The sequence below is a fragment of the Triturus cristatus genome, chromosome 1_2, assembly GCF_964204655.1.
Source record: "Triturus cristatus chromosome 1_2, aTriCri1.1, whole genome shotgun sequence".
NCBI lineage: Eukaryota > Metazoa > Chordata > Amphibia > Caudata > Salamandridae > Triturus > Triturus cristatus.
Window position 1 is genome coordinate 729273007 of NC_140580.1, and position 25292 is coordinate 729298298.

Here is a 25292-nt window from a genome sequence, read left to right on the forward strand (position 1 = left end):
TTGGCAGTTCGGGCTGGACTGTTCCCATGAGGCACAGGGTCAAGACTGATTTGCATATGGCCATGTCTAAACTGGGGTGGCGTAGTGGGCAAAAGAACGATGGATTTAACCCAGATCTCTTGACTGGGGGAGAATGTCTGCATTGTCAGCATTCCGTCCATCATTTGTTTGTTGTAACCCAGTATCGTAAGCGGCAGCCGTCGCCATCTGTTCGCGTCCTCTATGAAGTTGTTGAAAACCCTTCCTATATTCCTGTCATAGGAGACTTTCTGGTCAAGCGTTAGAAACACTCCAAGATAATGAAACCCTTCCTTCGTTGTCTGGAGCCTGTCCGGAAGACACGGCCATTGCTCTTGCCCCTTCGGATCGTACAGTACCGACTTGTGCCAGTTAACCCTGTCTCCCGAGTGGGCTCCGTACCGCTCCAGCTCTGAAAAGACTATCGGGATCGTTGTCGCCGGGTGGGTAACATAGAGAAGGACATCATCCGCATACAGGGATATTTTTTCCTCTATCTCGTCCTGCGGTCCCTTTCGAAAAACCCCAATCTCTGGGTGTTGCCTGACTACTGCCGCCAGTACCTCTATGGTCATTGTGAAAAGCAGGGGGGACAAGGGGCACCCCTGCCGTGTGCCCCTGCAGATAGGGAAATCCCCGGAGGTGACCCCATTTACTCATTCGCGCTCTTGGAGCCGTATACAACAGTCGTATCCATTGGCGGAAGATGGGTCCGAAGCCCATGCGTCCCAGGACCCCCTCCAGGAAGGGCCAATGCACCGCATCGAATGCCTTCTCTGCGTCTAGTGAAAGAAACCAGTGGGGGTCCTGCCGTCCACTCACCTCCTGCAACCAGTTATGCGTTCTCCGTAGATTAAGTCTCGTCGCTCTGCTTGGGAGAAAGCCCGTCTGTTCCAAGTGAACCAATCCCGGAAGCACCTTCCACAGCCTGAGGGCCAGCACCGTCGCCAATAGTTTCACTTCAGTGTTAAGAAGGGAGATCCGGCGGTATGAGGTGCATTCCTCCGGCCGCTTCCCCTCCTTAAAGATCGGGATGATTGTGGCCAACCGCAGGTCCGGGGGGAGGTTCCCCTCTTCTCTCGCTCCCTCAAAGAGCGCCAGCAAATGGCGAGCCAGAAGGTCCGCCGTCTTTTTAAAGAATTCCGCCGGAAACCCGTTCGGGCCCGGTGCCTTCCCCACCCGAAGCCTGGTCAGTGCCTTTTTGACCTAGTCTAACGTGAGGGGAGCCACCAGCTCTTTGAGGTCCCCAGCTGTGAGCACTGGTAGGTCAAGATCTGCCATGTACGTCAGTGCGTCTTCTTGCGTGCCCAGGTCCCGTGCCGCATAAAATGCCCTAAAGTGTGCCGCGAACGCCTCCGAGATCTGAGCATCGGAACGCACCAGGTTCCCCTGTGCATCTCTCACCTGCTCTATCCACCTCACGTCCCTCTCCTTTCTACTTAACCACGCCAGCAACTTGCCCGACTTGTCTCCAACGTCATATAGACGGTGGAGCGTCGCCATCGCCTGTTTTTTGGCTTCCCCCGTGGCGAGATCCCTGTATTGCCGTTGAACGTCCAGTAACTGACGGAGTGTCCCACGTGCCTGACTAATGTGATATTCTCTCTCTAGCTGTAATATGTGGCGTTCCAGTGTCTGCAATTCCCTCTGCATTTCCCTATTCTCTTCTGCAATCCTATCCTGGACCCTACCCCTCATGACCGCCTTCATGGACTCCCAGAGGGTCACAGGTGACGACACCGAGCCCTCATTTTCGGCTAAGCAGACTTTAACATCTGCTCGTATGCCCCTCAGTACCTTCGAGTTCTGCAGGTCCCACGCTGATACCCTCCAGTGCCCCTGTCCTTGTCTCCGGTTTCCTATTTTCACCACAAGGGGGGAGTGATCTGATAAACCCCTCGCTTTACACTCGGCTAAATCCCCACTAGCCAGCATGTGTCGAGCCATGAAGATATAGTCCAGTCTGGAGTACACCTTGTGGGCACCAGAGAAAAAAGAATATTCTCGCCTTTCCGGGTGTAACCATCTCCAAAGATCTGTCAAACCTATAGCCTCAATCATGTTGGCAAGGGCAGTCGGGGGCGGGTCACTCCCCCTTTCTCCCGTTCTGTCAAGCGTCAGGGCCATCATGTCATTGAAGTCGCCCCCAAGCACCTGCACAGTGTCTGACGTATCGAGCAGTATTTCCGTGACCCCTTTCAACGTGGCTGCCTGGAGTTTAGGTGGTGCATAGGCAGACACTATTGTGTATTCTTTCCTTCGCCACATGCCCCGGACACCCACATATGTCCCCAGCGAGTCCGTCCACGTCTGTGTCACCCTAAACGGATGTGTTTTCCTTATCAGGATTGCCACTCCCCTCGAACCTTTAGTGAATCCCGCATGTGCTAGAACCCTGTAATATCCTTGTGCTAGGAATCCACAGTTACTCCCCAGAAGGTGTGTTTCTTGCAATAATGCAAAGTCCGGGCCTAGCTACTTAATGTATGCGTTTACCAGGCCTCGTTTGATTCTGCTACCCAGCCCATTTACGTTCCACGTGAGGATCGAGAGCCCTTCCCGGTCCATTTCCTGTGTTACCTGGGCGTCAGGCATTGCGTCTCCATCTGTGATGAGTGGTGTGATGGCTTCCTGTTGGCGGTGAGGCCCCGTGCTGTGTCGTGTGTGCCTTCATTGACCTGTCTCCGTACCTTTCCCACCCTATCCCTCCAACAGTCCCCCCCCAACTCCCAAACCCCCCAAACTACGAACCCCCATCACTCCCCTGTACCCCACCTCCCCCCCTTCATTCCCGATTTCCACGGAAACAGGACCGCTGGCGGAGTAGGCCTGTCGCCCTCCCTTGCAATCCCCCCTGTAGTCAACCTATCGTGTACTCTTTGTGGTCAGTACTAAAACATTCCCGATCCACTTAGCCCCAGAACACAAGTACAGTGTTGAAAAGAGGAGAAACAAACAAAGAATAAAAGGGGGGGGGTGTAACCACTTGCGTGCTCCATCGGTTGTAGGCTGCAATCTTTACAGTTCAGTCTGTCTGCACTCATGAGTGGGAGTCTTGGGTGTCTGGTCTCCAGTCCTCCGCGTGACCCGTTGCGTCTCGCTCTAGGTCACGGATCGCTGCTTCCAGCTGGTGCATGGAGCTCTTCTCCGCCTCTCCCTTCTCAGATGCGTGTCCATCTATATCGTCTCCCTCCTCAGAGCTTCCGGTTCCCGCCAAACAGCTAAACCTAGATCCCGGTATCTTAGTCCCTCCAGGTGACAGGGAGTCCTGCTTTCGGCGTCTCGGCGAGCCACTATCCTGGTATGGCGTCTTTTGCGACCTCTTCCCATTTCTCTGCCTTGTCGGTCCCCGGGTCTGTGATGTCGCCGATGCCTTGGGCCGTGCGCCAGTGCCGGCCGGTCGCTCTCGACCGTCGTCTCGTTCGGATCTCTGTCTACGGAGTGTGGGTCGGTCCTCCAGCCACTGCCAGGCCTCTTCGGGGTGTGTGAAGAAATGGGTTCTGCCATCATATATCACCTTGAGCTTCGCCGAGAAGAGCAGCATGTATATAATGCGTAGGTCTCTTAGTTTCGCTTTGACCACATCGAAGGCTCGTCTCTGTTTTTGTACCTCTTGGCTGTAGTCCGGGAAGATCATAATGTTTGTATTTTCGTGGCGTATCTCGCCCATTTTCCGAGCCTCTCGCAATATCAGATCCCGGTCCGCAAAGTTGAGGAAACGTGCGATGACAGGGCGTGGTCGTGCGCCCACCGGCGGCTTCACCAGTAATGCCCTATGGGTCCGCTCAATCACGAAACAGTTCGAGAACTGGGTCTTTAGGAAGGTGCTCTTCAACCAGTTATATAGGTATGTCGCCATGTCCGTCCCTTCGATGCCCTCTCTAAATCCCACGAATCGCAGGTTGTTGCGTCTCGCCCTGTTTTCTGCGTCATCCACCTTCTATAGCAATTGTCTGTGCGAGGCCTGTAGTTCCATCATGTCCTTCCGTAGATGGGTGAGGGTATCTTCCGCTTCACTTATCCGGGTTTCTGCCGTCTGCACCCTCTCCGACAAGTTACGGAAGTCCTGCCTCAGCAGTGTCACTTCGGAGCCAACCTCTCCAATCTCGACCTCCAGCGCTGCCCTCGACTCGTGGATGTCCGTCCTGGAAGCTTGTATGGCGTCCATAAGCATCTCCATGTCCGAGCGGGGGGCCGGGGGCCGAGTTGTCGCCCCTGTTTGCGTTCGAGTACGCGCATAGTCATCCATGGTCCCTTGCCTGGTGGGTTTATCGAGCGGGGCCTTTTTTCCCATCTCCAGCCTTGGTGCACTGGCTCCGGCGCGGGAGGCCTGCCCGTCCGCCACCCCCCTCTCCCGGGGGCTCTTCGCCAGCTGTCTCCGCCCTCCGCAGTACACCGCCGCAGCGTCAACTCAGTATAGGCCCTGACTTTTTGGGCGCTGCTGTCCTCCGTGGGCTGGGCTGCGTGGGGCTTGGCTGCCTTGGGGTTAACTACCCCGGTAGAGCGTTTTTGGGCCGCCCTCTGTGGCCTAGTCTCCGTGACTGGCGTTTCGGGGCCACACTCCGATTGCCGAATCCTCCTCTTCGTGTGTCTGCCTGCCTGATGCCCTTCGCGGGTACGATGCCGCCAGTGTGGCGCGTTGTAGTCGGGCGGCTATTGCTGCCGCGTATGCGTTAGGTAGGGGCCCCCCTCCGTGGCCAAATCCCGGCGGCGGTGGTGTGGCAGGGGTATGTATCCCTCCAATCCTCTTTTCACCTTCCCCCGCTGTGGCGCTTCCACCACTGCCACTCCCTGTGCCGGTCCACCTTCCCGCTCTCCGATTCCCAACTCTCTGGGGGGTGGGGGTCCGTTCTCTGGCCACTGACCGGGGCGGAAGGTCCGGGTCCTCGACTCAGCCACCACGAGGGGAGAGACATCCAGGGCCCCACGTTCTCCACACTTCGCTCCAGTCAGGCTGTAGCTTCTCTCGGGCCTGCTGCAGCCTGCGCCCGTCGTGGGAGGTGCCGCCCGTCTTCCCCAGATGACCGCCGGTCGCACCCCAGGACGGCTCTTCCGTGTGGCGGACGTCTTACCGGCGTCCCTCTACTGTCAAGCCGGGTCTCTCAGTGATTACCGTTGCTGCGGGCCCCGGCCGTCTTTCGCGCGCGCCCGCGCAGGGGGTAGGCGACGATCACCCTCGTCTCCCCAATCCAGGCCGTCGCCGCTTACTGTGTGTTTGCGAGGGTTTCGGCGGCCCCTTGTCTTTCCACTCGATGCGTCCAGGCGGCCCCTCGTCTCCCAACTCCACACTCCACTCGGCTGCTTTGCGGGCTGCTAGCGCTCGGAGACCGGCCGCCATCTTGCTGCCCCTCGGCCTCGCCGCCTGACTCTGTGTCTGTCGCAGATCTGGTTCCGTGGCAATCCCATCTCCCCGGGACTGCCGGACACGTTATTAACTCGGCCATTTTGCTGGCCGCGCCCCCCTCCGTTACCATTTTGGTAGAGTAACTTATCCGTCAAGATCTATATCAGGCCCTTAGTCTAGACTATCTTCAGTGATGCCGTCTCGGGCTGAGTGACACCTGGCTTGTAGATTGAATTCGGATCTGTTGGCACGTTGTGTAGAAGGGCACCATTCTTTCAGCTGGGAAGCACACTTACCTGTTTCTGCCGTGCCGAAGAGCCACATTAACGAACGAAGAAAGATGTTGCAGCAGGAGTGTTCACGCTGACCTCAAGCACACATGCTGTGATACAGGTTGATGTGCATTGGATTAGAGGAATGGCCCAGAGTTATGGTTTCACTGCTGGCTGCCAACGTTCTCTGCAAATGCTGCTGGTGTCCTGTATATGGTGTGGTATGCAGTACGCTGTGAGAGACTGAGGAGACATTTCACATATTTGTGCTCCCCACTTCACACCAATATTGATGCACACTTTTGGGCATGGGTTGCAACTCTCTGTTCTTGCTGGGTCTCATGATGTCTATCACTATTTACTGTTGTGTTGATGTAATGGATTTTGCTGCAGGGGTGCTGAATTAAAACTGAATGAATTATGCATTTACAGCGATAGTGAGGGCATTCACCCGGTGCTGCCTTGTTTTTCTTATATGCTTGCTGATGTCCTGCATTACTTGGCTTTCCTTTATTTGCATTGACCCATGTTGCTGAAAGGTTGGTGTTCCTGTAGTAAACTACAGTCTCACATAACTTGAATGGAGTTGAATTACTACCATAATATTATAGAATTTACCAGAACGGTGTAGATCTACAAACGTATTTGGTTATTGCCTGTTACTTTCAGCGATTAACAAATAAGAGCCTCTCTCTCCTATATTCTTGTCCTAAATATCTGTGAATATTGCTGTTGGGTCAAAATGAGTGACGAGTGGTGTCAGTAAGCATTATGATGCTTATCAGTGCTGAACTCAACTCTTAAGTCAGTACTCACATTAACAGCAACACTAAAGCCAGCAGCCCCTACTGAAAAGGGTCAGAACAACATGTCTCCAAAATATGCTCAGGAAAACTGATATCCAGTCTAACACTGGGAATGCAATTGCCCTTACAAATTAAAGAATAAGAGAAGTATTTTCATAGGGGAATTCAGAAACGAGCCCAGTAAGTATAAAACATGCCGAAAGAATGGCCAGACCCTTGTATGTGAGATGAGATTTACCCCTTGCTCAGACACAGGGAGTGCTCCTCCGCACTTTTGGTTGCAGGAGGCATTTCAGAGAGAACTTAGCACAACCAGTGACAGTAGGCAGAGTTGTAGGAAGAACTTGTCCCTGACAGGAGGATCCACAGGGAGAGTTCATATCGACTTCAGGTGAAGGTGGTGGAGTGGCATAGAGTACTCACCATGGAAAAAGCTGCAGGAGAAGCATGAATAATGCTTCTGTTTTATGAAGGCAACTGGCAACAGCCAGATGGAGTAGCTTGCAAGTGACAGAGGCTAGAGGCATAGCATAATGGGAGTAGTCACCAGACAAAGGATCTTTAGGGAGTTCTCTCTGTCTGCACGGGAGCCACATGTAGCACTCCCAAACCAACAGGACCTTCCTGTGAGTGATCATGAGGTGGAGTGGAAGTTATATGTGTTATTTGGAGGTTTAGGGACAGCCATTCTGTTGCTACAGCAAGGAGAGAAGTAACTGCAGGGGCAGTGCCGCTATTTACGCTGTAGGGTGAGCCCCCAGCATGAGGGAAACGCCCACTTCATGCGACAGAGATACCTTGGTGAACATAACCTCGTCATCATTCTTTGTGTTTTTAGACGGGTGTTCCTACTGTAGCTTTTCTTCAATAGATAGAAGCACCTCAGTAGCTAAGGTGAGGGATCAGGGCACCCTGACCAGGACTGAAAAGCACTGGGCATCTGCTTGAGATGACAGAGGAAACTTAGTAACGGGGTGAGTTCAGATATGTGGGATGTGAGTGTTACAAGCATCATTCACATATGTATCAGCCCACTCTCATGAGCTATTATTTGCTTCTGTTATTCATTGTATGTGGATTTTTGCCAACATATCATCAATGTCATTAGTCCAGCACTGAGATGAGGCCGCACAAAGAGGGATAAGTGTTTTATTTTTTTACAGTTATTCAAGAATGCTCTCATTCACCTGTTCCCCATCCATGCACTCATAAACCTTTCCATGGCACTCAATCACGTACCATACCTCAGGGAGCTTAACTAGCTCTTTATACACAGATGCGCTTATTTAAAACTCCTCCCACCCACATTCAAGACACCATTTAGCTTAGGCCCCACATACCTGAAGAGTTGCATCTCCTTCCACCAACCACCCAGACACTTCCGCTCCACAGAACTCCATCTCGCACACACATCTCACATATACATAGAACCAGATCCTGAAGATGGGGGTTCTTTTACATCGCTCAGAAAGCGTGGATCAGCCTTCCGTTCCACTTCAAGGACCTCTTCCTCTTTTCTTGATTTATGCAAGAAGCGGAAGATATGGCTTTTCCGTTAACCAACCTTTCATAGGTAGGGCTAGGTACACACAACTGCTCAGTGTCAGGATCCCCTCGCGCGGGTCAGTATGCTTTGCAAATACACATAACATCATTTATCAACCTATGCACTTACCTATTTAAGCACCCAAACACTTTACAGCCACTCATTCATTTATCAAACCATTTATCATTCACCAACTTACGCAGCCAATCAGCCACTCATACAAGCTTGACAGTCAGTGAAGAAGCACTTTTATTTATGAAAAAGTCAGACCTTTTTGCATGTTTCAGGTTTTGGCAGTACATATTATTGTTTGATGTCGATGTCAAATTGAAACTACCTTTTGACTTGCTCTCAGCTCCTTTCCTCAGCTCCTTTCCTGCTGTAAGACCTCTATGACACTTACTACTTGATCACACTTATTTTCACTGTACTGAATAAACCTAGTCAACATACATACGAAGGATTTGTTATTTGCTTACTGAACTAAGTGGTTTTGGGTCTTAAAGCTAACTGGAAACATGGGTGTGTTTATCCTGCCCTGGAGAGAAGTTAATGGCTTCGAAATGGTAGTGATCATAAAGCTCACTGGCTCTGCCCGTTTGTAAATGTCACTAAATTCACTTTAAAAATCAACTGTTGACAGCATATTTCGCATCAGTGCATACGTTTGGAATGCAAAAGCAATTGTTTTCATTAGAAGTTACCATGAGGATTGGTTTTTGATCACTGCTGATGGTTAGGAAAATAAAGTTGGAGATATAATTAAACAAGTCCTATTTTTACAATCCTCGCATTTTCGTAAAATTTACATTTCCCTCAACTATTGTGTTAAAAAAAGACAGTGCAGCTGTTGTGCGTCTGCAATCCATTGTGTTTTCATTGCTTTCTGCATAGATACGGGCTGCCTGATCCTTTGTTGCACAGAGAGTATGATATCCGTGTAGTCCTACGCATGGCATCTGTGCAGTATGTTCATACGCAGCGCTTCCAAGCCGAGGTTGTGGCTTTCATCCAACATTTCACACAGCTACAAGATGTTCTGGGTCGTCAAAGGGCAGCCATAGAGGGTCAAACAGTAAGTTTTGTTTTCTTTTTTTATTAATTGCATGTTATACTTAAGAGATTGTGTCTGCTGATAGTCTTAGAAATTGTGTGTTTTGAGGCTTACATTAGTCTGTGATCTATAACACAGTATTGTCTCAAATGAGGTCAGGGTTTAACTTTAAAATTATGATGCTGTTTGCATAGGATACAATGTTATCATTTGGTTAGTGTTAATTTCCTCTGAGGGTTGTAGAAAATAAAATATTGCTAATAAAAAAGTGTATTTGGTTTCAGATGTGAGTGAGCGAGTCTGAACAGGCACTTGTATATCACATATATCTAGATTTACATTTGGAAAACACCTTACAGTGTTGATGATTTCAAGCATTCTTTGTCTGCTTGGGATCAAATTCTTCACCCCATTCACTGTAGTTGAGATAAACCTAGGGTTGGATCGCAGGAAATAGCCTCTATTTATACAACGTAAAGCATATAGTTTCAAGAAAATATATGTATATATATTTTTATAGCAATATATGTAGTGCCTTCAAGCGATTTCCGTGCCATAATAACATGAGAGTTTTCAAATATTCTCCTTAGACATGCTGAAGGATAGAGTGGAGATTTTCCTTTGCCCTAAATCCTATATCTTTGGAAAAAAGGACTCAGCAGCAAAGTGTCTCACTGTATGACAAAGAAGAAGTCCTTAGTCTTGTTGCTTGCAGAGGACTAAAAGTAAAACTTGTGTGCGTATGACAGGGCTCACTCCCCTAAACAAATCGGAGATTGTCTCTAAGACTCCCTATCTGCCATTGAAATTACCGGCAAAGGTGACTCTGTCTTGTTCCATTTCTGTGCGTCACCGTCGATTACTTTAAAGATGAATTCATTGTCTACACGTTTGTCGAAGAATACTTGGGGAAGGCCTGCAAAGGTATGTCAGTGGTCTCCCATCAAATGCATTGTTGTTGACGTCTCCTGCATATACGAGGAAAATAATATCACTGATGGCAACCACATTGTCAACGACTACCTCATCATTGACAGTTTCATATTTAGTGGGATTATTGCTGATGACTGCTTCGCCAACTAGTGCATTGTCAACTCCATGCTCATCGACATCAATCACTTAATCACATTCTGATTGACTTATCACTTTGGTGGGTTCTGTCTCTCCTGCTCACAGCAAAGTGGCTGCTAAAGATAATTGTGTTCCTGTGTGCACAAGTGCTGGTGAAACCTTCTTCCAGTCAGAAGGCCAAAAAGGATGAAGGAGGGGATGAGGGTGCAAGTGATGGCCAATTTTCTAACAGTGAATTATTGTGTGGAGCACATGACTTCAAGACCTGAATGTTAATTGTATTCCTACAGATGAGCAGGCAGATGAAAAGGTTGACAGGCAAACCTACAGAGATTACCAATTTGACTAGCACGGTCCATACTCTCCAAGCCGCGGATAACATTTGCACTTTGCTCCATAGAATGACCACGGCCCTTGTTGACCTCCTTGTCCACCTTTCCAACATCTGCACCCCTAGGTGACCTTATGTTGAAAGTTCCAGCTGATTTCTTAGATTCTTGAGGTACATGATTGAAGCCTAGTATTTTGGATTTCTACAGCTCCTGGTGCCCCTCAGCCACAACTGGCTGCAGTTCTTCTTCAGCAAGTGATGCCACCACCACCTGCATTAGTACCACACCACCTGCAACTTCAATCCACTATGAAGAAAAGTAAGAAGGGGCTGACAACACAGATGATAATGATGCCAGCTAGCATGGTGCTTATGCCCGTAGAAGACCATCCAAACTCACTGCAAAATGAGTAGGTTATCTTTATAGCACCAGATGACTTAATAGTGGATCAGTACAGAAGGAGACCCCACTGCACGATGCTTGGAAATTCCACATCCTCATTGAAAGAGCATCTCATTAATTTGAGCTGTCAATCCCTGCTAGAAAATCAGCCTGTCTGACTTCAAAACACATCTCCTAATTTGAATGAATGATTGAATGAATGAGATCATTTTTAAAGCACACGGCTACTCGAGTGTCCCGATTCTAAACATGTCAAAAAAGGTTTTTAACAGTTTCCCGAGGGCAGTCTCATCCGTAGTGTTTCTTAATTGCAATGGGAGCTGGTTTTCACTTTGAGGCTACTAGAAAAGAGAAGGAAGAGCATCCTTGACTCTTTTTCTTAATGGGCAGAACAGCCAGAAGTTGAGCATTCATGGAGTGCAGTGATCTCAGGCAGCACTCACGGATCCTTGTGTTCAGGTACTTAGTACCAGTATCATGTAGGGCGTGATGAGTAATCGTTAAAGCTTTAAAAATGATTCTTTTGTTAACAGGAACCCAGTGCAGTTGCTTGCAGAAGACTTTTACTGGCGAGTTTTTTGAGTTTGAATAGCTGTCGACTCGCAGTATTCTGAAGCACTTGAAGGTGGTGTATCAAGTAATCTGGAAGGCAGAGATAAAGAACTTTGGAGTATTCAGGATTGGATAAGATCAGAGCATGAACTACAGTTTTCTGAGAATCCCAAGGTAGAAAAGACAGGAATTTCTTCAGTGCTCGTAAGATAAAGAGACATGAATTGACTGCAGAGGTAATATGCCTCTTCATAGTCAGACCGACCTTAAATAGCACCCCCAAATTCGTGGCTACATTCGTAAAAGGGAACAGTCTGCAGGACAGCAGCTCATCCATGTCGACAGAGGGTCAGGGCCGAACAGCAGAATTTCAGTTTTATAAGGATTACACTGAAGGTTGTTGGCACTGTGCCAGCCCATGAGAGCTTTCATACAAGCTGTGAAAGCCATCTTAGCTTCCGTCAAGGTACATTTGTACGAGAACAACAACTGTGTGTTGTCTGCATATAAAATACATTTGAAATCAAAAGTCTCAACCAAGACAGCAAAGGGCTACATATAAATATTAACAAGCATTGGTATAGCCAATAGGTCTCACCTTTGGGACCTTATACGTTTTTCGCCATGCAACAGTTGATGTTATTGCACCAAGGATATTGTGCTGCATAACTAAACACTTATAAGGTGCCAAAAGCGAGACCTATTGGCTATGCCAATGCTTGTTTTTAATTGTTAGTTTGCGTCTTTGGCGTTTAAAATGTCTAAAGTGGAGCCTCTTTTACTGTTTTTTTCTGAGGTGATTTGCTTTTAAGAACGTTATAATTGTTTTTATGGAGCTGAGAGATATGTGGCTCCCCTAGGAATAGTGAAATCCATCAGAACACGAATGAGGGCTGCAAACGTCATCAAGGGAGAACATTTCATTTTCTATTACGTTACAGCTATTGTGTTTGCCATCCCAGTGAAGGATACAGTACCATCGTCGGTTACTAGAGGGCCCAGGAGCCAGCCACCCTCAGCGGGCGAGCAAGAGTCCGGTGTTCCATCTGCTGAGGTCCTGAATGATGCTCAGAATAGGCGGAAGGCAGAGAATCTAATGAACGAGAAGCCTGGGCCGTAACGATCAGAGCAACAGAGCTCTGGCAAGGGAACGGGCAGTCCTAGACGAAGAAAAACAGTTAAAGCCTGCAGTTACTGGTACTAAAGCGCTGAGTGAAAGCAACCCAAGATTAGCGTGGACAGTGAGGGTCAGTCCCATTACGGATTTAAACATTGACCATGCCTGTTAACTCGGGAAATCAAATATGCAGCATGGTCTGCAGAGAGCGCAGCACCTCACTGCCAACACTCTTAGCAAGCATTGGCCACGGAAGTCATCGCGATCACGATCGCTGTGAAAGCGAAAGTGATCGCGATGACGCGCTAAAACACGCAAGGGATGCGCGCACAAGCACGCGTGCTTCTTGCAGGGGCTGCGAGACGCGATCTGTCACGAGACGCGATCTGGGGGGGTAGGGGGAGTTTTGGTGAAATAGCAGCAGGGAAGGGGGCGGAGAGGAGGCTATGAGGGAGAGCGGCGTAAAGCCATATGGCTGCTTTGCGCGTGTGCACGCCTCATGCACTGTAGCTCTCTGCCAGCGGTAGCACTTTGAAAAGTCCCTTACAAAATGTCTCTCCGAGCCAGCGCATGCGCTGGGCTCAGCGAGACCTAATAAGGGTAGTGCTGAGTGCAGAACCATGAGGGACCCCCACAGTGTAGGGTTTTCACCTCTGAGTGGAAAGGTCTCATCCAGACAGCTTGCTCTCTAGATTCAAGAAAAGAGGTGAGCCTACGAAGGGCTGAGCCATTCAGACCAATTACAGAGAGATAATGTAATAGAATCTTGTGAGAGACTGTATCAAACGCCACCGGGAGATCCAGTAGAACCAGAGCAACATTATAGCTGGGGTCCATGTTCCACTTTATTAGCTCTGAGATCTCCAGCAGTGCTGTTTCTGTGCTATTGCAGGCTCTAAAGCCCGTTTATGACGGCACATTAGAGGTTTCAGTAAATTTGGAGAGCTGAATATTGACCACTTTCTCCAAAATCTTTGAAGGAGCCGGAAGCAGAAAAATATGGCAAAAATTGAACAAAAGTGCTGTATCTGCATTTGGATTTTTTCAGAAAGAGAACCACATTAGCTTTTATTTTCCAGGATCTGGGCACAAATCCTGAGCGTTAGGAGGCAGTGAACAGTTTCAGATAAATGGGGCAGATTATATCGGCGATCTGATGCATATTATAGGGAGGAAAAGGGTTTGAGGCGGAACCCGGTTTGCAGCTCAGGAAGCAATCTTTTAGGTTGTCTTCTGAAGTGGGTAAAAAACATGTGAGCTTATCAACCATCTCAAATACTGAGGAGTAGTTCGTGGGTGCAGAAGCATCCAACTTAACTTAAAGCATTAAGGTTCTGTTGAATTTTTACAATTTTTTCTTTAAAGAAATTACGCAACTTTCTACACAGATTTGCGTCCGCTACACATGGTGGAGCAGACACAGAAGAATCAGAAAATTGCATTAAAATCTTACAAATTTCCTTAGGCTTGTTCTTAGCCTCATTAATCAGTTTAGAATAGTAATTGCCTCTGTACAATTTAGTGTTGTTAGGATATAATTTCAATGCTAACTTATAAAGAACTTTGTCTTCACTTTTGTAGTGACGTCTCTAACTGCGTTCCAGTCTTTTGCAGGATTGTCTTTCTAAACTTAGCTCTGCTGTAAACCAAGCAGCAAATGTGGAGTGAGTATTTTTTAAGAGCAGCTATTTAGGGGCCACCATATCATCTTCTTGGTTGAGCCAGTTGTCTACTGCCATATTATCTACAGCTATATCACCCGAAAGACAGGGCATAGTAGAAACAAAGTATTCCTTTAGCTTTTGGATTGCAATTTTGTTCCAAGCATGAACAGGGCTACTTTTTGCCTTACAGGACTCTTTTTAGGTCTCGCTGAGACAGCGAAAGCTGTCTCTTTGAGACATTTTGTAAGTGGGTTTTCAAAGTGCTTCCCCCGGCATAGAGCTACAGTGCACGAGGTGTGCACGCGCGCAAAGCAGCCATATGGCTTTACGTCGCTCTCCCTCGTAGCCCCTCTCCGCCCCCTTCCCTGCTGCTATTTCACACCAGTTTATCAGAACTCCCGCTTCTCTCCCCCACCCCCCCACCATCGCGTCTCGCGCGTCCAATGCTTGTTCATTCTCCCCGCCCCCCCCCCATCGCGTTTTGCGCGGCCAATGCTTGTTCATTCTGTTTCATGTAACACGTACCGGGAAATTCTGCTCCGCTGGCTGCGAGCCAATCCCTTAACCACTGGGAGTCGAGTCTCCCCCCCATCAGTGGGCCCCTCCCCTCCACGGCGCCTCGCCTGACGTAGTTTGCGGGGCGCACTAGGCTCGGCACAGACTTTCAATTCTGGCTTCAGTGGTAGTGCTATTGTCTGCTTCCCTCTCCTTCACCGAGTCGTGGATTAGAGCATAAGAACATAGGGGCTTCGCCTCACCGACAAAAAAATATAATCAGGTTTAAATTTGTCTTCACGGTGACTTTATATCAAGACCCACCGTCCGCCGCTATCGCCAGCTCCAGGTTAGAAAAGAGACGCTAAATACAATAGTTTTAACTGTTTGCTTTTTCGCGCGTAGCTTTTCGGCACGTCTTAAACATCTATTTTTTTGAACCGCCGAGGAGAGCGTACGTCCTTACCGTAGCCGTTTGAGACCACATAATTACTCATTCGCTGCTACTTATAATAGCGGGGTTTTGTTTACCGCTTAATAGGACACTACTACGCTTTCTAGGCACTGTAAATACTGGGTATATTTATGACCCACTTTTTACCTACCTCGCAAGGACTGAGGTTCCATTAGCATGTAAATCACTATTAATTGGTCTTCTGCCTGGGACGGAAAGCTCCCGGCTGCGCTGCCGACTTTGGTGCCGACTTTGGTGCCGGAAACCAGGGTTCGAGCCTCGGGGTCGCGTCCAAATCCTGTGATTCTGGCCAAATCACGCAATCTCCCCGTGCCTGAATGTGTAATGTAAATACGGTGCTCATGTACAGCGCTCCAATACCTTCGGGTCGAGTTTGCGCTATATAAAAGATGCAGAAAAAAAAATGACACAATGTGACCAGTTTGAAAAGCTTTGCTGTTTTTCCATGGGGGTCTCCCAGTCCTGATAGGACAGGGCCCTCTCACAAAGGTTATAGGCGAGAACTTGCAACGAAGTCCTGTGCTTGATACTGGCTTCAATCTGAGCGAGAATGGCTTGGATTCGCCTTCAGGTCAGAGTCGGATACCAAATTACAGGTTCTACTAGTGGGACGAAGAAACTCCAGATATTCGAGTGGATGACGACTTGTGCTTAAAGGCGGGAACATTTATTTTGCTCTAATTTTATAACTTTTGTGCTGATCCAAGTAAACTTGGAGATCGAACGGTAAATTAGCCCTTAATAGAAGTCAGTGGCTGGTCGCCACCGTGTAAGGGGGAGGGGCAGGCTTTAAGATACCACGGAAAACAGAAGTGCACAAAGACAATGGACGTTCCGGAGTATGTGGCAGACCCACTGGTGTAAGATTATGCGGTTAAGTTACGTTGGCACCACATGTGTGTGTTTTAAGACCACAATCATCTCGAAGTACAAACGCAAAGTATTCACTGTTGGGTCTGAGGCATGCTTGAAGGGTACATGCGCATCACAATATGTGGAGGTTACATGGCTGCTGCAGGCCTTGTAGTATTACGTTGTGTCGATGAAGCAAAAAGCGATCATGTGTCTCAGACAGCACGCTTGTGAGTTCTAAGAGTCCACTCATGGGTGGAACAGCTCCCCTGCAATGGAAGGCCATCCATGCATGGAATACCGTCAGGGAGGTTCCTATGACGCTATTTGTGACAGCATTTGCGAAGGTCATAAGGGGAGCAACAGATAACAAAGCTCGATTCAAAACCTTAAAAGATTATTTTTTAAAACTTTTGAATTTCGGGTTTAAACGTAAATGTCATTGAAGTGTTTTGAATTATATATGAACATTAATCAGAGCGCCTAAGATACACAGACGGCGAGCAGCGCTTTATAAAACTCCTACACAAACAAACAGTAGTATCCCTTCTCGGTGATCTAGAAACCCTTCCTCCCTTCTACCATCACTGAACTCTACAAAACGGCAGATTGTAAAATCGCCTCTCTTCTCTGCAGACGATGCTACAAAGGACTGGAGATTTACAGGCCTCTGCTGCAGAGCAGCGGGAGGAACAGACAAGAGCCGTGCGCAGTCTGCAGCCAGGACACCTTGTATAGCAGGCCTGTCTGGGACTCAAGGCAACCACTTAACTCTTCCTCCTGTCCCTGATAAAGTCACCAATCACCAGAGTCGCTCTGTCAGCCCTGCGCGAGGTGACGTGCACGAAACGTCCACCGCAACCTCCTAAATTAGCAATTAGGCGATGCAAGTCTATCTATCCTGCATACAACTCGAAGCCCAGACATGAGCCTCCTTCAAAAAAGAAGTAAAAATGCATCTAATTAACAAATTCACATCCTAAGACTTTAAATCATACGTGACTGTTAGCAACATAATCCTATCTACCACTGTCTACCTCTTTTTGTATTGAATGTCGATTATTGACCTGGTTTTTCGAGCAGTAGCGCCCCCCGCACCCAGCGCCTTGAGACCTCACGGGTGAGTAGTGCGCTCTACAAATGTTCCTGATTGATTGATTGATTGTATATTACCCCTCAACCATCTAACGTTTCTGAACGGTGTAATGCAAAGCACTCTGATACCCTCTAGGATCATGTTCGCGCTATATAAAACTTTATAAACTGTATAGGAGAGGTTGACAAATCAATATTGTCACACGAATGCATATTATACCTCCTTCAACCATTTCGGAATTCCTTGCCAAAACTTTTGTGTTGCATGTTAAAATGAATATATACTGTGCTTAGTGCTGCTGAGTCAGCTGCAAGAACCACTGACAATTACTGAAGTACGAGTTTGTACTCATCGCGAAAAGCATGTGTGTGTTGAGCATTAAGCGGAGCGTTGTGTTTTGCTAGTGTAATATTACTTAAGCAATGCTTCCAAATGCTTCCAAACATACACAGACGCAGTGGGTGGCTGGAGATCATTACGCACAGTCTTCTTCATAACAATGCCTTGGCGTGTGAGGACATCTGCGCCTGTTTCTGACTCCTGTTTTTACTTCTACTGTTTGTTTGAACCATTCTCCGGTCCAGTTATCCACAGGTAGCCTGCTGGCTGCAAAGGAGCTATAACACGATGCTGCCATGCTCCTCAGCGTCAAACTCCGCTGTATATGAATGCATGTTTTGTACATGTACAGTTATGGTATTTTGGTAGTCTTGAAGTCTTTGAAGTGAAAGTAGGCTGCTAGGCCACTGCAGAGGTCAGGTATGGACAGCTTAGAAAACATTGCAAGAATCCATAAACACAAATCAAACTGCAGTGCCGAGCTTTTTCAAAGTATGTTATAAAAACAGAATTATGAGAGCGACTTTTTATGGCTTGAAAAAAATTGATTTCTAGTTACAGGCTTCTTTTTCTGACATTCTGTGTAATTAGCTCTCACTGTTCACAAGCTGCTAATCGCACAGCAGCAGACAGTCTTCCACCTCGTGCACAAATCTCAGGTTATTTCAGAATTCATGGTATTCAACGCACGAGGGTTCAGCCAAGGGTAGCGGGGCCGTTCAGCTGTGGGTTGCTGATTCGTAACTAACTCTGGGTTTGCCATCCTTGGAAGACTGAGAGTGTCTTGCCAAGACTGGAATTCCTGATACGCCGATGTCAGCAGTGAGCGTTTAACTCCTTGGATTAACTGGCTGTCAGGTGCAGAACACTTTGTGTAACAAGTCAAGAAAGGTGCATCCCACTCCCAGAATGCATTGCTTATTCGGTAAAGGCCCCTGACATGGAATAATCTGGTGAGTCTGCCTTTTTAATCACTTGTGATGATTTGATGCACACACTAGTGACTATTGTGAGAAAACTAAAATTCACTTTGCACGCGTATGCAGTGTTCTAATTGTAAACGTTCTATGTCCGTAATTAGTAAAATATATTTCACATTTGTATTCCCTTTTCTCTTCATAGAGTACTCTTATTTAAATGTTTTCCCTTCCTGCTGCCACCTTGTGGCAGTATTGAATATTATTACTCTTGCCTGGATTGTAAAGGTATACCCGTAGAAGTGCAGGTAAGTGCTGGAAAAGCAGGCCGAATGTTTGTGAATAGCCACAAATGTGTCTCACTCACCCTTTTCCACTGCATTGCCTTTAACTCGGTGTTGGCATTACCCTGAGAAGGCTCGTCTACTCATCTTAGTGTCACGTACAAATGTAAAGGTTGCCCGTACATTGTTTTTGCCTGATCACCCGATCACAAACTTTTTAAATGTAGACATTCCACCACTGGGACAGGCAGATAGAAGTTGCCAGCATTGACAGGACAAAAAACAACCTCAAGACATTATTTATTATTAATACTTTTTTAATATGGTCATTCAGTTGTACATAATGCTTTCTTGGTCATAATCAAGGTAACTAAAATGCTTTTGACACTTCTTTATTATAACTTTTCAGCATGATGCAGACTTCTGACAGCACAGCTTAAAGACACAGGCAAAGTCAATATCTCTAGCTAAACAATTATAAGGTCCCAAAGGCGAGACCTATTGGCTATGCCAATGCTTGTTTATAAATGGGGAGAGGCCTGGAAAATTGTAAAATAAAGTGGTCGGGCCATACCACTTTTTTAAGGGCTTCCAAAGCGATAGGTGTGTTTGAGAACATTAAATCAATGATGTGTCCAGGCTCATGAGTTGGACCAGGAGTCAAAGGGAGACCCAGGGCTGTTAGTGTTTCCAGAAGAGGTCTACCCAGAGCGTCTTCAGCCCTGTCCATATGTAAATTAAAATCTTCTAATAACAGGGAATTTGCATAATTAATGATCTTATGTGCTAATGCTTGATCAAGTGAGTTGATGAAATACCCTGCGTACCCTGGGTGCCGGTAAATTAACACCCCCAAAAGCGAATATTGAGTGGAAGGCAAAAAAGAGAAGTCCAAGGCTTCTGCATATGTATTTTTTTTAAAGGTAATCGCAATCCCACTCTGCGTTTCTCTTTCCTATCTGCATGAAAACAGGCGTACATGTCCAGGAGAGGAGCTAGTTGTAAGTCAGGGTTAGAGTCATCCTTCGACGAGCTCTCAGTAATTAAGAGGATATCAGGCTGGGTATCAATTAGGTGATTATAGATATCTAAGGCATGTTTATTCAATTAGCAAATATTAATTATCCAGCTTTGATGTGATGACTCTCGTTAACCTTAGACACCCCCTCCTCGGTGCTAAAACATTGCAGGTTCTGTATCCTACATATTGTACACTCAACCTACTCCAACAGTCTTTCACGGCTAATTTACAATCGCATGAGGTGGGGTATCTCAAATTTCTGACTACCTCAGCTGGGTAGACAAGCCTTGCATTGTTACCCCTCATAGCCATGCTTTCACTCTTCAAACCTATATAGCTGTAATTTGATCAAGAAAATTCCCCAAAAATCTAAGACCCCTGAAAACTTAATGGGTTGTTTTGTGAACCAGATTTAAAAAACATTTGGTAATAATTATACTTGCCCAACACAGGTCTTGGAACCCAGCCTTCCCTGTCAATATACCAAGTAGTGATAAAAGAAGAACATGTTCATTGTAGGCAAACATGTAGACAACTTTGCAAGTGCTCAGGCACCATATGGAGTACTTTGGTCTGCACCTTGGGTACTAGCTGACCAGAGAAAAGTATCACTCACAAGGACTGGTAGGTGTGTCACAAATGCGTTTTTCACTCAGTTCATAAACAGATCTCTATAGAGCATGCCACAGTAACACCATGAATAGACAGGGACACTAAACTTGTCTCCCAAGCCATATTCTTTAATCACAGACCTCTGTTTGAAATTTGAAAGACCTGCTGGGATGCATGCCAACCTGGATTCATAGTCTCAGAACTGTAATCTCCACATCACATAATTACTTGGAACAAGTCAACATGTGTCCCGCGAAAGACAACTGTCACCCTTCCTTCTGTTGTGTAGAAGGTTGTAATACAATGAGCAATATGATGGCCATCAACCTCATTTTGTGCTTTCTTGCAGCTACATGATGGGAATGTATTCATTATTCATAGAACTTCACAGCACAGAGTAAAACAGTTTCTGCATGTAGTGTGGGATGTGCAGTTTATATCGTTCACAAGCGTGAAATAGTAATGTACTGTCTTGCTTCGGAGCAAACACTGTAGCCTGGCCTGCATGTGACCTCAACGCAGACTGGTGAGGCCAGCTTTGATTTCGCAACCAAAGGAAGGGGGAGAAGATTATAGAAATCTCTCCTTGAGTTGAGTAAAGGTATTAAAGACGGGGGCTCTTGACTCTCAGACAGGAGCTTCCCTGTGGAACAGGCACATTGCCCAGGGATCCTGATTGAGACTTCTGCCTGACTGTGAGGGCTCCCCACTCGTGCTGGCCAGAATGTTGAAGGACACTTAATCAGTGATGTATACTAAGTTTAGATTTTTTTGCTTAGTTTAAGAGAGTGTGTGTGTGTGTGTGTGTGTGTGTGTGTGTGTGTGTGTGTATATACATAAATATGTGAATATATATTTGCTATGCTTGGTTATTTTCATTTGACCTCTGGGAAAGTGCAGTAATAAATATATTTTGTCTTCCTCTTACAAGTGCCGCATTAATAAAGGCATTTGCTTCATTTTGACAGTACATTGATAAATCAATTTGCCTAATTTTGAAAGTGCTTTAATACATTTATTTGCCCCATTTTGAGAGTGATGAGTTCCTTTTTCTAAGTGTGTCCTATCGTTTTAAGTCTGAGACAACACAGAGGTTTAAATTGAATTCTCCACCTATGAACAGCTGCATGCCTTGTGGCATCAAGCACTTGAAAGTTGGGAAGATGAACTTTGCGTTTGACATCCGTTCAGACGTGCTGAATTGGTAGCAAAGCAGGTATAGCCTTTTGAAAGGCATGATTGTCCACTAGCAGAATCCCTAATTATTCCTGACTACCAGTGCCTCGCTGTCAGAACAGAGAGTCTATTTTAAAGAACTGCATACAAAGTGGCACTAGTTCAAGGGAAAACATCTCTGCACGCCAACATCTTGGAGCTCGGAGCAGTAATATTGGCTGTATAGGTCTTTGCCTCCTTATGATTTTCCATCGCCCCTGGGAGGGTTAAACCATTGTATTGACTACTACAGTGGTTCGTAACCTTTTGGCTGTTGTGGACCCCCACCTAAATCATTACTGGAATCCAGGGACTCCCACTGAATCATTATTGTATTCCTGACTCCCCACTGAGTCGTTATTGGAACCAGAAGACCCCCACCCCAACTTGAGAAATTCCAGAGAATTGAATTGCAAAACAATACACAAGCATTCATAAAACAAATAAACATATGCTGAAATATCTTATTTAATTCAGAAATATCAAAATGTTAATTTGAATGGGAAGGTTGGAGATTTTCTAAATTCAACTGGGGCCACCCACAGTTTATATTACATTCAGTTTGATGCACTTGCACCGCTCCCATGAATCAATATGAGAATGGCAACTTACTTTTTAGCCTCACATTTCAAATTCCTTCTCATTTACAGAACATCTTAAATTTGACAGTTTGCTTCTTTATTTATATAAAGCGTAATAATCTCTAAATATAATCTAATTATCTGAGCACCTGCGGACCCCCTGTGTAGGAGTCGCAGACCCCCAAGGGTCCCTGAAACACAGGTTAAGAACCACTGGACTACTACATAATAACGTACATACTTTCACTTTAATATCATTAAAAAAGAAACTAAGCTTCTGGTTTAGCTCTTGTTCTGGTATGCTTAAAGTATCTCCTCAGTTGTGCTGCACAACATCCAGCACAGGGCCAAAGTGTCTCAGAAGTGACATTGAAACCCCATATAAGGGATCACTGGAGCATGGGGTATAATTTGTTTTATTTTGCTGTTCAACAGACATGGCATCCAGAACCTCTGAGAGTTGTTCTGTGTTCTTCCGTCTTTTGAGGTATTTTCTGAGATCTGATAGAGACATCTAGCCGCAGATTCCTTAACTTAGAATATTCCACAGGTGCAGACTGGATCCGGAAAACCTTTTCCCCAGCAGTACCTCTGCACGCCGGGGGGAGGCGTCGCCTGGCTCCGTCCTGAAGTTGTCCATGGTTAGCTTAGCTTATCCTACAGCCGTCCCCAACGGATGACTTGCTGTCTCCGTCTTGGATGGCCACGGAGGCTGGTGCTGACTTTGCACCGGCTGTTCGCACGGCTGGGGATATCTTGCAGTTGCTGCCGCCCTCTGTCTCCCTGCCATCAGATCCTTTGTTGGATCTTCTCCACCAGGACACGGTGGATGTGGAGCCATTGTTGCCTTTTGGCGGGTCCTTGTATGATGTCCTTCTGGGGACTTGAGCCAGACCCTCATCGGGGGATCCCATGAGTCGCGCTATTGTGCATCGTCATCGCCCTGCTCCAGACGACCCTTCTTGTTTGTCCCTACATCCTAGGGCTCACGGACTTGTAGTCCAGGCAGCGTTCCCTTCATCTCCTCCTCCGTTGCTTCCTCCCACTCAGGAGTCTAGGTAGTTGTAGTCATGTGGCCGCAGTGTCTTTGCGTCCACCAGCTCAGGCCTTCGATCTTTGAACACGTCCTGCGTGTTTTCTCGGGCCACTTTTGCCCTTTGGGACTCTGTCGAGCGGCTCCTCCCCTCTTTGCCGGAGGCCCCTCATGCTGACCTGGTCCGACTTGTTCTGGATGGCCGTGACATGGCACAGTTTTCCATCCGGTCGGCCATGGACACCACTGACTCCGTGGGTCGGGCTATGGCCAGGTCAGTTGCTCTGCGTCACCAGGTGTGGCTCCGTGACTGCAGTTTCCCTGACAATGTTCGGGAGCAACTCAGGAACCTGCCCTTTGATGGGGTCCATCTGTTTGATGGGCATACCGACTCGGTGGTCCGGCGTCTCCTCTCTGGATTTTGATGGCTGCCAGGTTTTTAGTCCTTTTGCTTTCATAATTTCCGTCTCTGCTAAAGACACTATTGCCCAGACGGTCTTTATGGCTGCTCAACCGTGTGTTTTTCCTCCTTATGATGCAGCTGGGTCAGCTGTTTAGGGTAATTCTTTTCGACCTCTTCTTATGAGCTTGCCTCAAGAGGTGTCCCTAGTTTTTTCAAGGGCTGTGACTTACCCTAGGTGGGGTATCTGTTGGCTATTGTGTAGCTGCTCTTCCTTGCCAGGAGGTTTCGGAGGCTCCTGTGGAGCTCTCCTTGTTATTTCCTGTCTCTCTGGGGATTTTTCTTGTGGCATTCCCCTTTGTTCTATGCTTCCTGCTGTAGTGGGAAATCTCCTCTGTTGAGGACAACGGGCTAGTGTGAATCTCTCCTGGAGCTTCTTTCCTGCCTACAGTTGTTCCGTGGCACTCTCCTGCGTCTGTGGATGCAGTCTGCTCCTGTGTGTTGTTCGGGTTCTACCGTTCTGGCTCGCCCCAAGGGGGATTCACATTTTTCTTGCCTTGCATTTGGCTCTTCTTTCCGCCTTAAGTTCTGCCCTTAGCACTTCGGCTGTCTTGGGCGTGGGTGCGCGTCCATGTGGGCGCTTTGTTCCATTCTGCTCCGGCCCGGTCCTTTCTGGGTTCTGGGTGGGCACGACCTGTGGGTCCGCACCGGGTGTGTGCGGTATCACGGGGGAACCATAGTGTTCCTTGAGCCACTATCTTGGCTGTGTTGTCGTCTTCCCTATTGTTGGAAAATGCTCGGGCGTCCCCTGTTGAGAGTTGCCTGTGGGCGGTAGGGTTTTTGCCAGGGTTGATCCCTGTTGCTTTTTCCCTCCCTATGCCAGTTCCCAGCCTAAACGTGTTTTTTTCTGCTGTTCCTGCACACGGCTCAGGTGTTTTTCCTCCTGGCCTCTGTTGCTTTTTTCTGCAGTCTTGTTCTATCCCTGGATGTTTTCTGGCATCATCCGGTCTAGGGCTATACTTTTTCAGGCATTCTATGTCTGACAATTGCTGACTTCCTCTTCTTCCTTAGTGTGGTGGTCAGTATCCCGCCTGTTTCGCGATGACTCTGCCTTTCCTATCCTGTTCGGTGGGTTTCAGTCATCTTCTATGTTCTTGGACTTGTGTGTCCTGCTACGTCCACATCGGTGCCTTTGGTGCCTTTTGGGCGACTCTCGGGTCTCTCCTAGTCTCCCCTGGGTTGTCACTTTCTTGACTCTTGTTAGACCTGTCAGCCCTTTGGGTGGTCCCTCCTCAGCATTATTTATTTTGTCCCACTTTTGCCTCAAACCCTGTTAGTATTTTTCCTTTTTGGGAACCACCAGACTTTTTAGTGTTGATGCAGATTCAGGGAGCCATTTTATCTACCCCTGGAACTTCTGTCTGAGGGCCTGGAGCACAAAATGGTGGCCACCTGTGACATCATCAGAACCCACTGGAACCTACTAGAACCTTCTGCAACATTCTGGAACCCTGTGACAGTTGGAGGCGGTTTGGAATGTTGGGAAGCTAAGTCAGAGAGTTGGCAGTTGGAGCTGGCAGTTGGCACCTGACTGGTGAAGAGAGAGCAGCAGAAACCTGAAGGAGGAAGGAGTGAGGCAGCAGGGGTGGAAACTTGTGCCTGGAGTGGGGTCCATAAACCCACCCTTGATACTAGTCCCTACTGACTGAGCCCAGCCTGGAGCCCTGTGTGGGAAGAAGCAAGAAAAACCATCTTAAGGACCTGGACAGCAGGAACAGGCCTTAGAAGCAAAGA

General features: G+C 47.3%; 1 protein-coding gene across 2 annotated transcripts in view; it reads left to right on the forward strand.

The window, feature by feature from the left end:
- VPS13D (vacuolar protein sorting 13 homolog D) overlaps positions 1-25292 on the forward strand; it is a 2738381-nt gene that overhangs the window by 551821 nt on the left and 2161268 nt on the right. For both annotated transcript variants that reach the window (XM_085608633.1, XM_085608634.1), the window contains exon 24: positions 8881-9061. In XM_085608633.1, coding sequence (XP_085464759.1) covers positions 8881-9061 — 181 coding nt within the window. The remainder of the gene's footprint in view (positions 1-8880; positions 9062-25292) is intronic.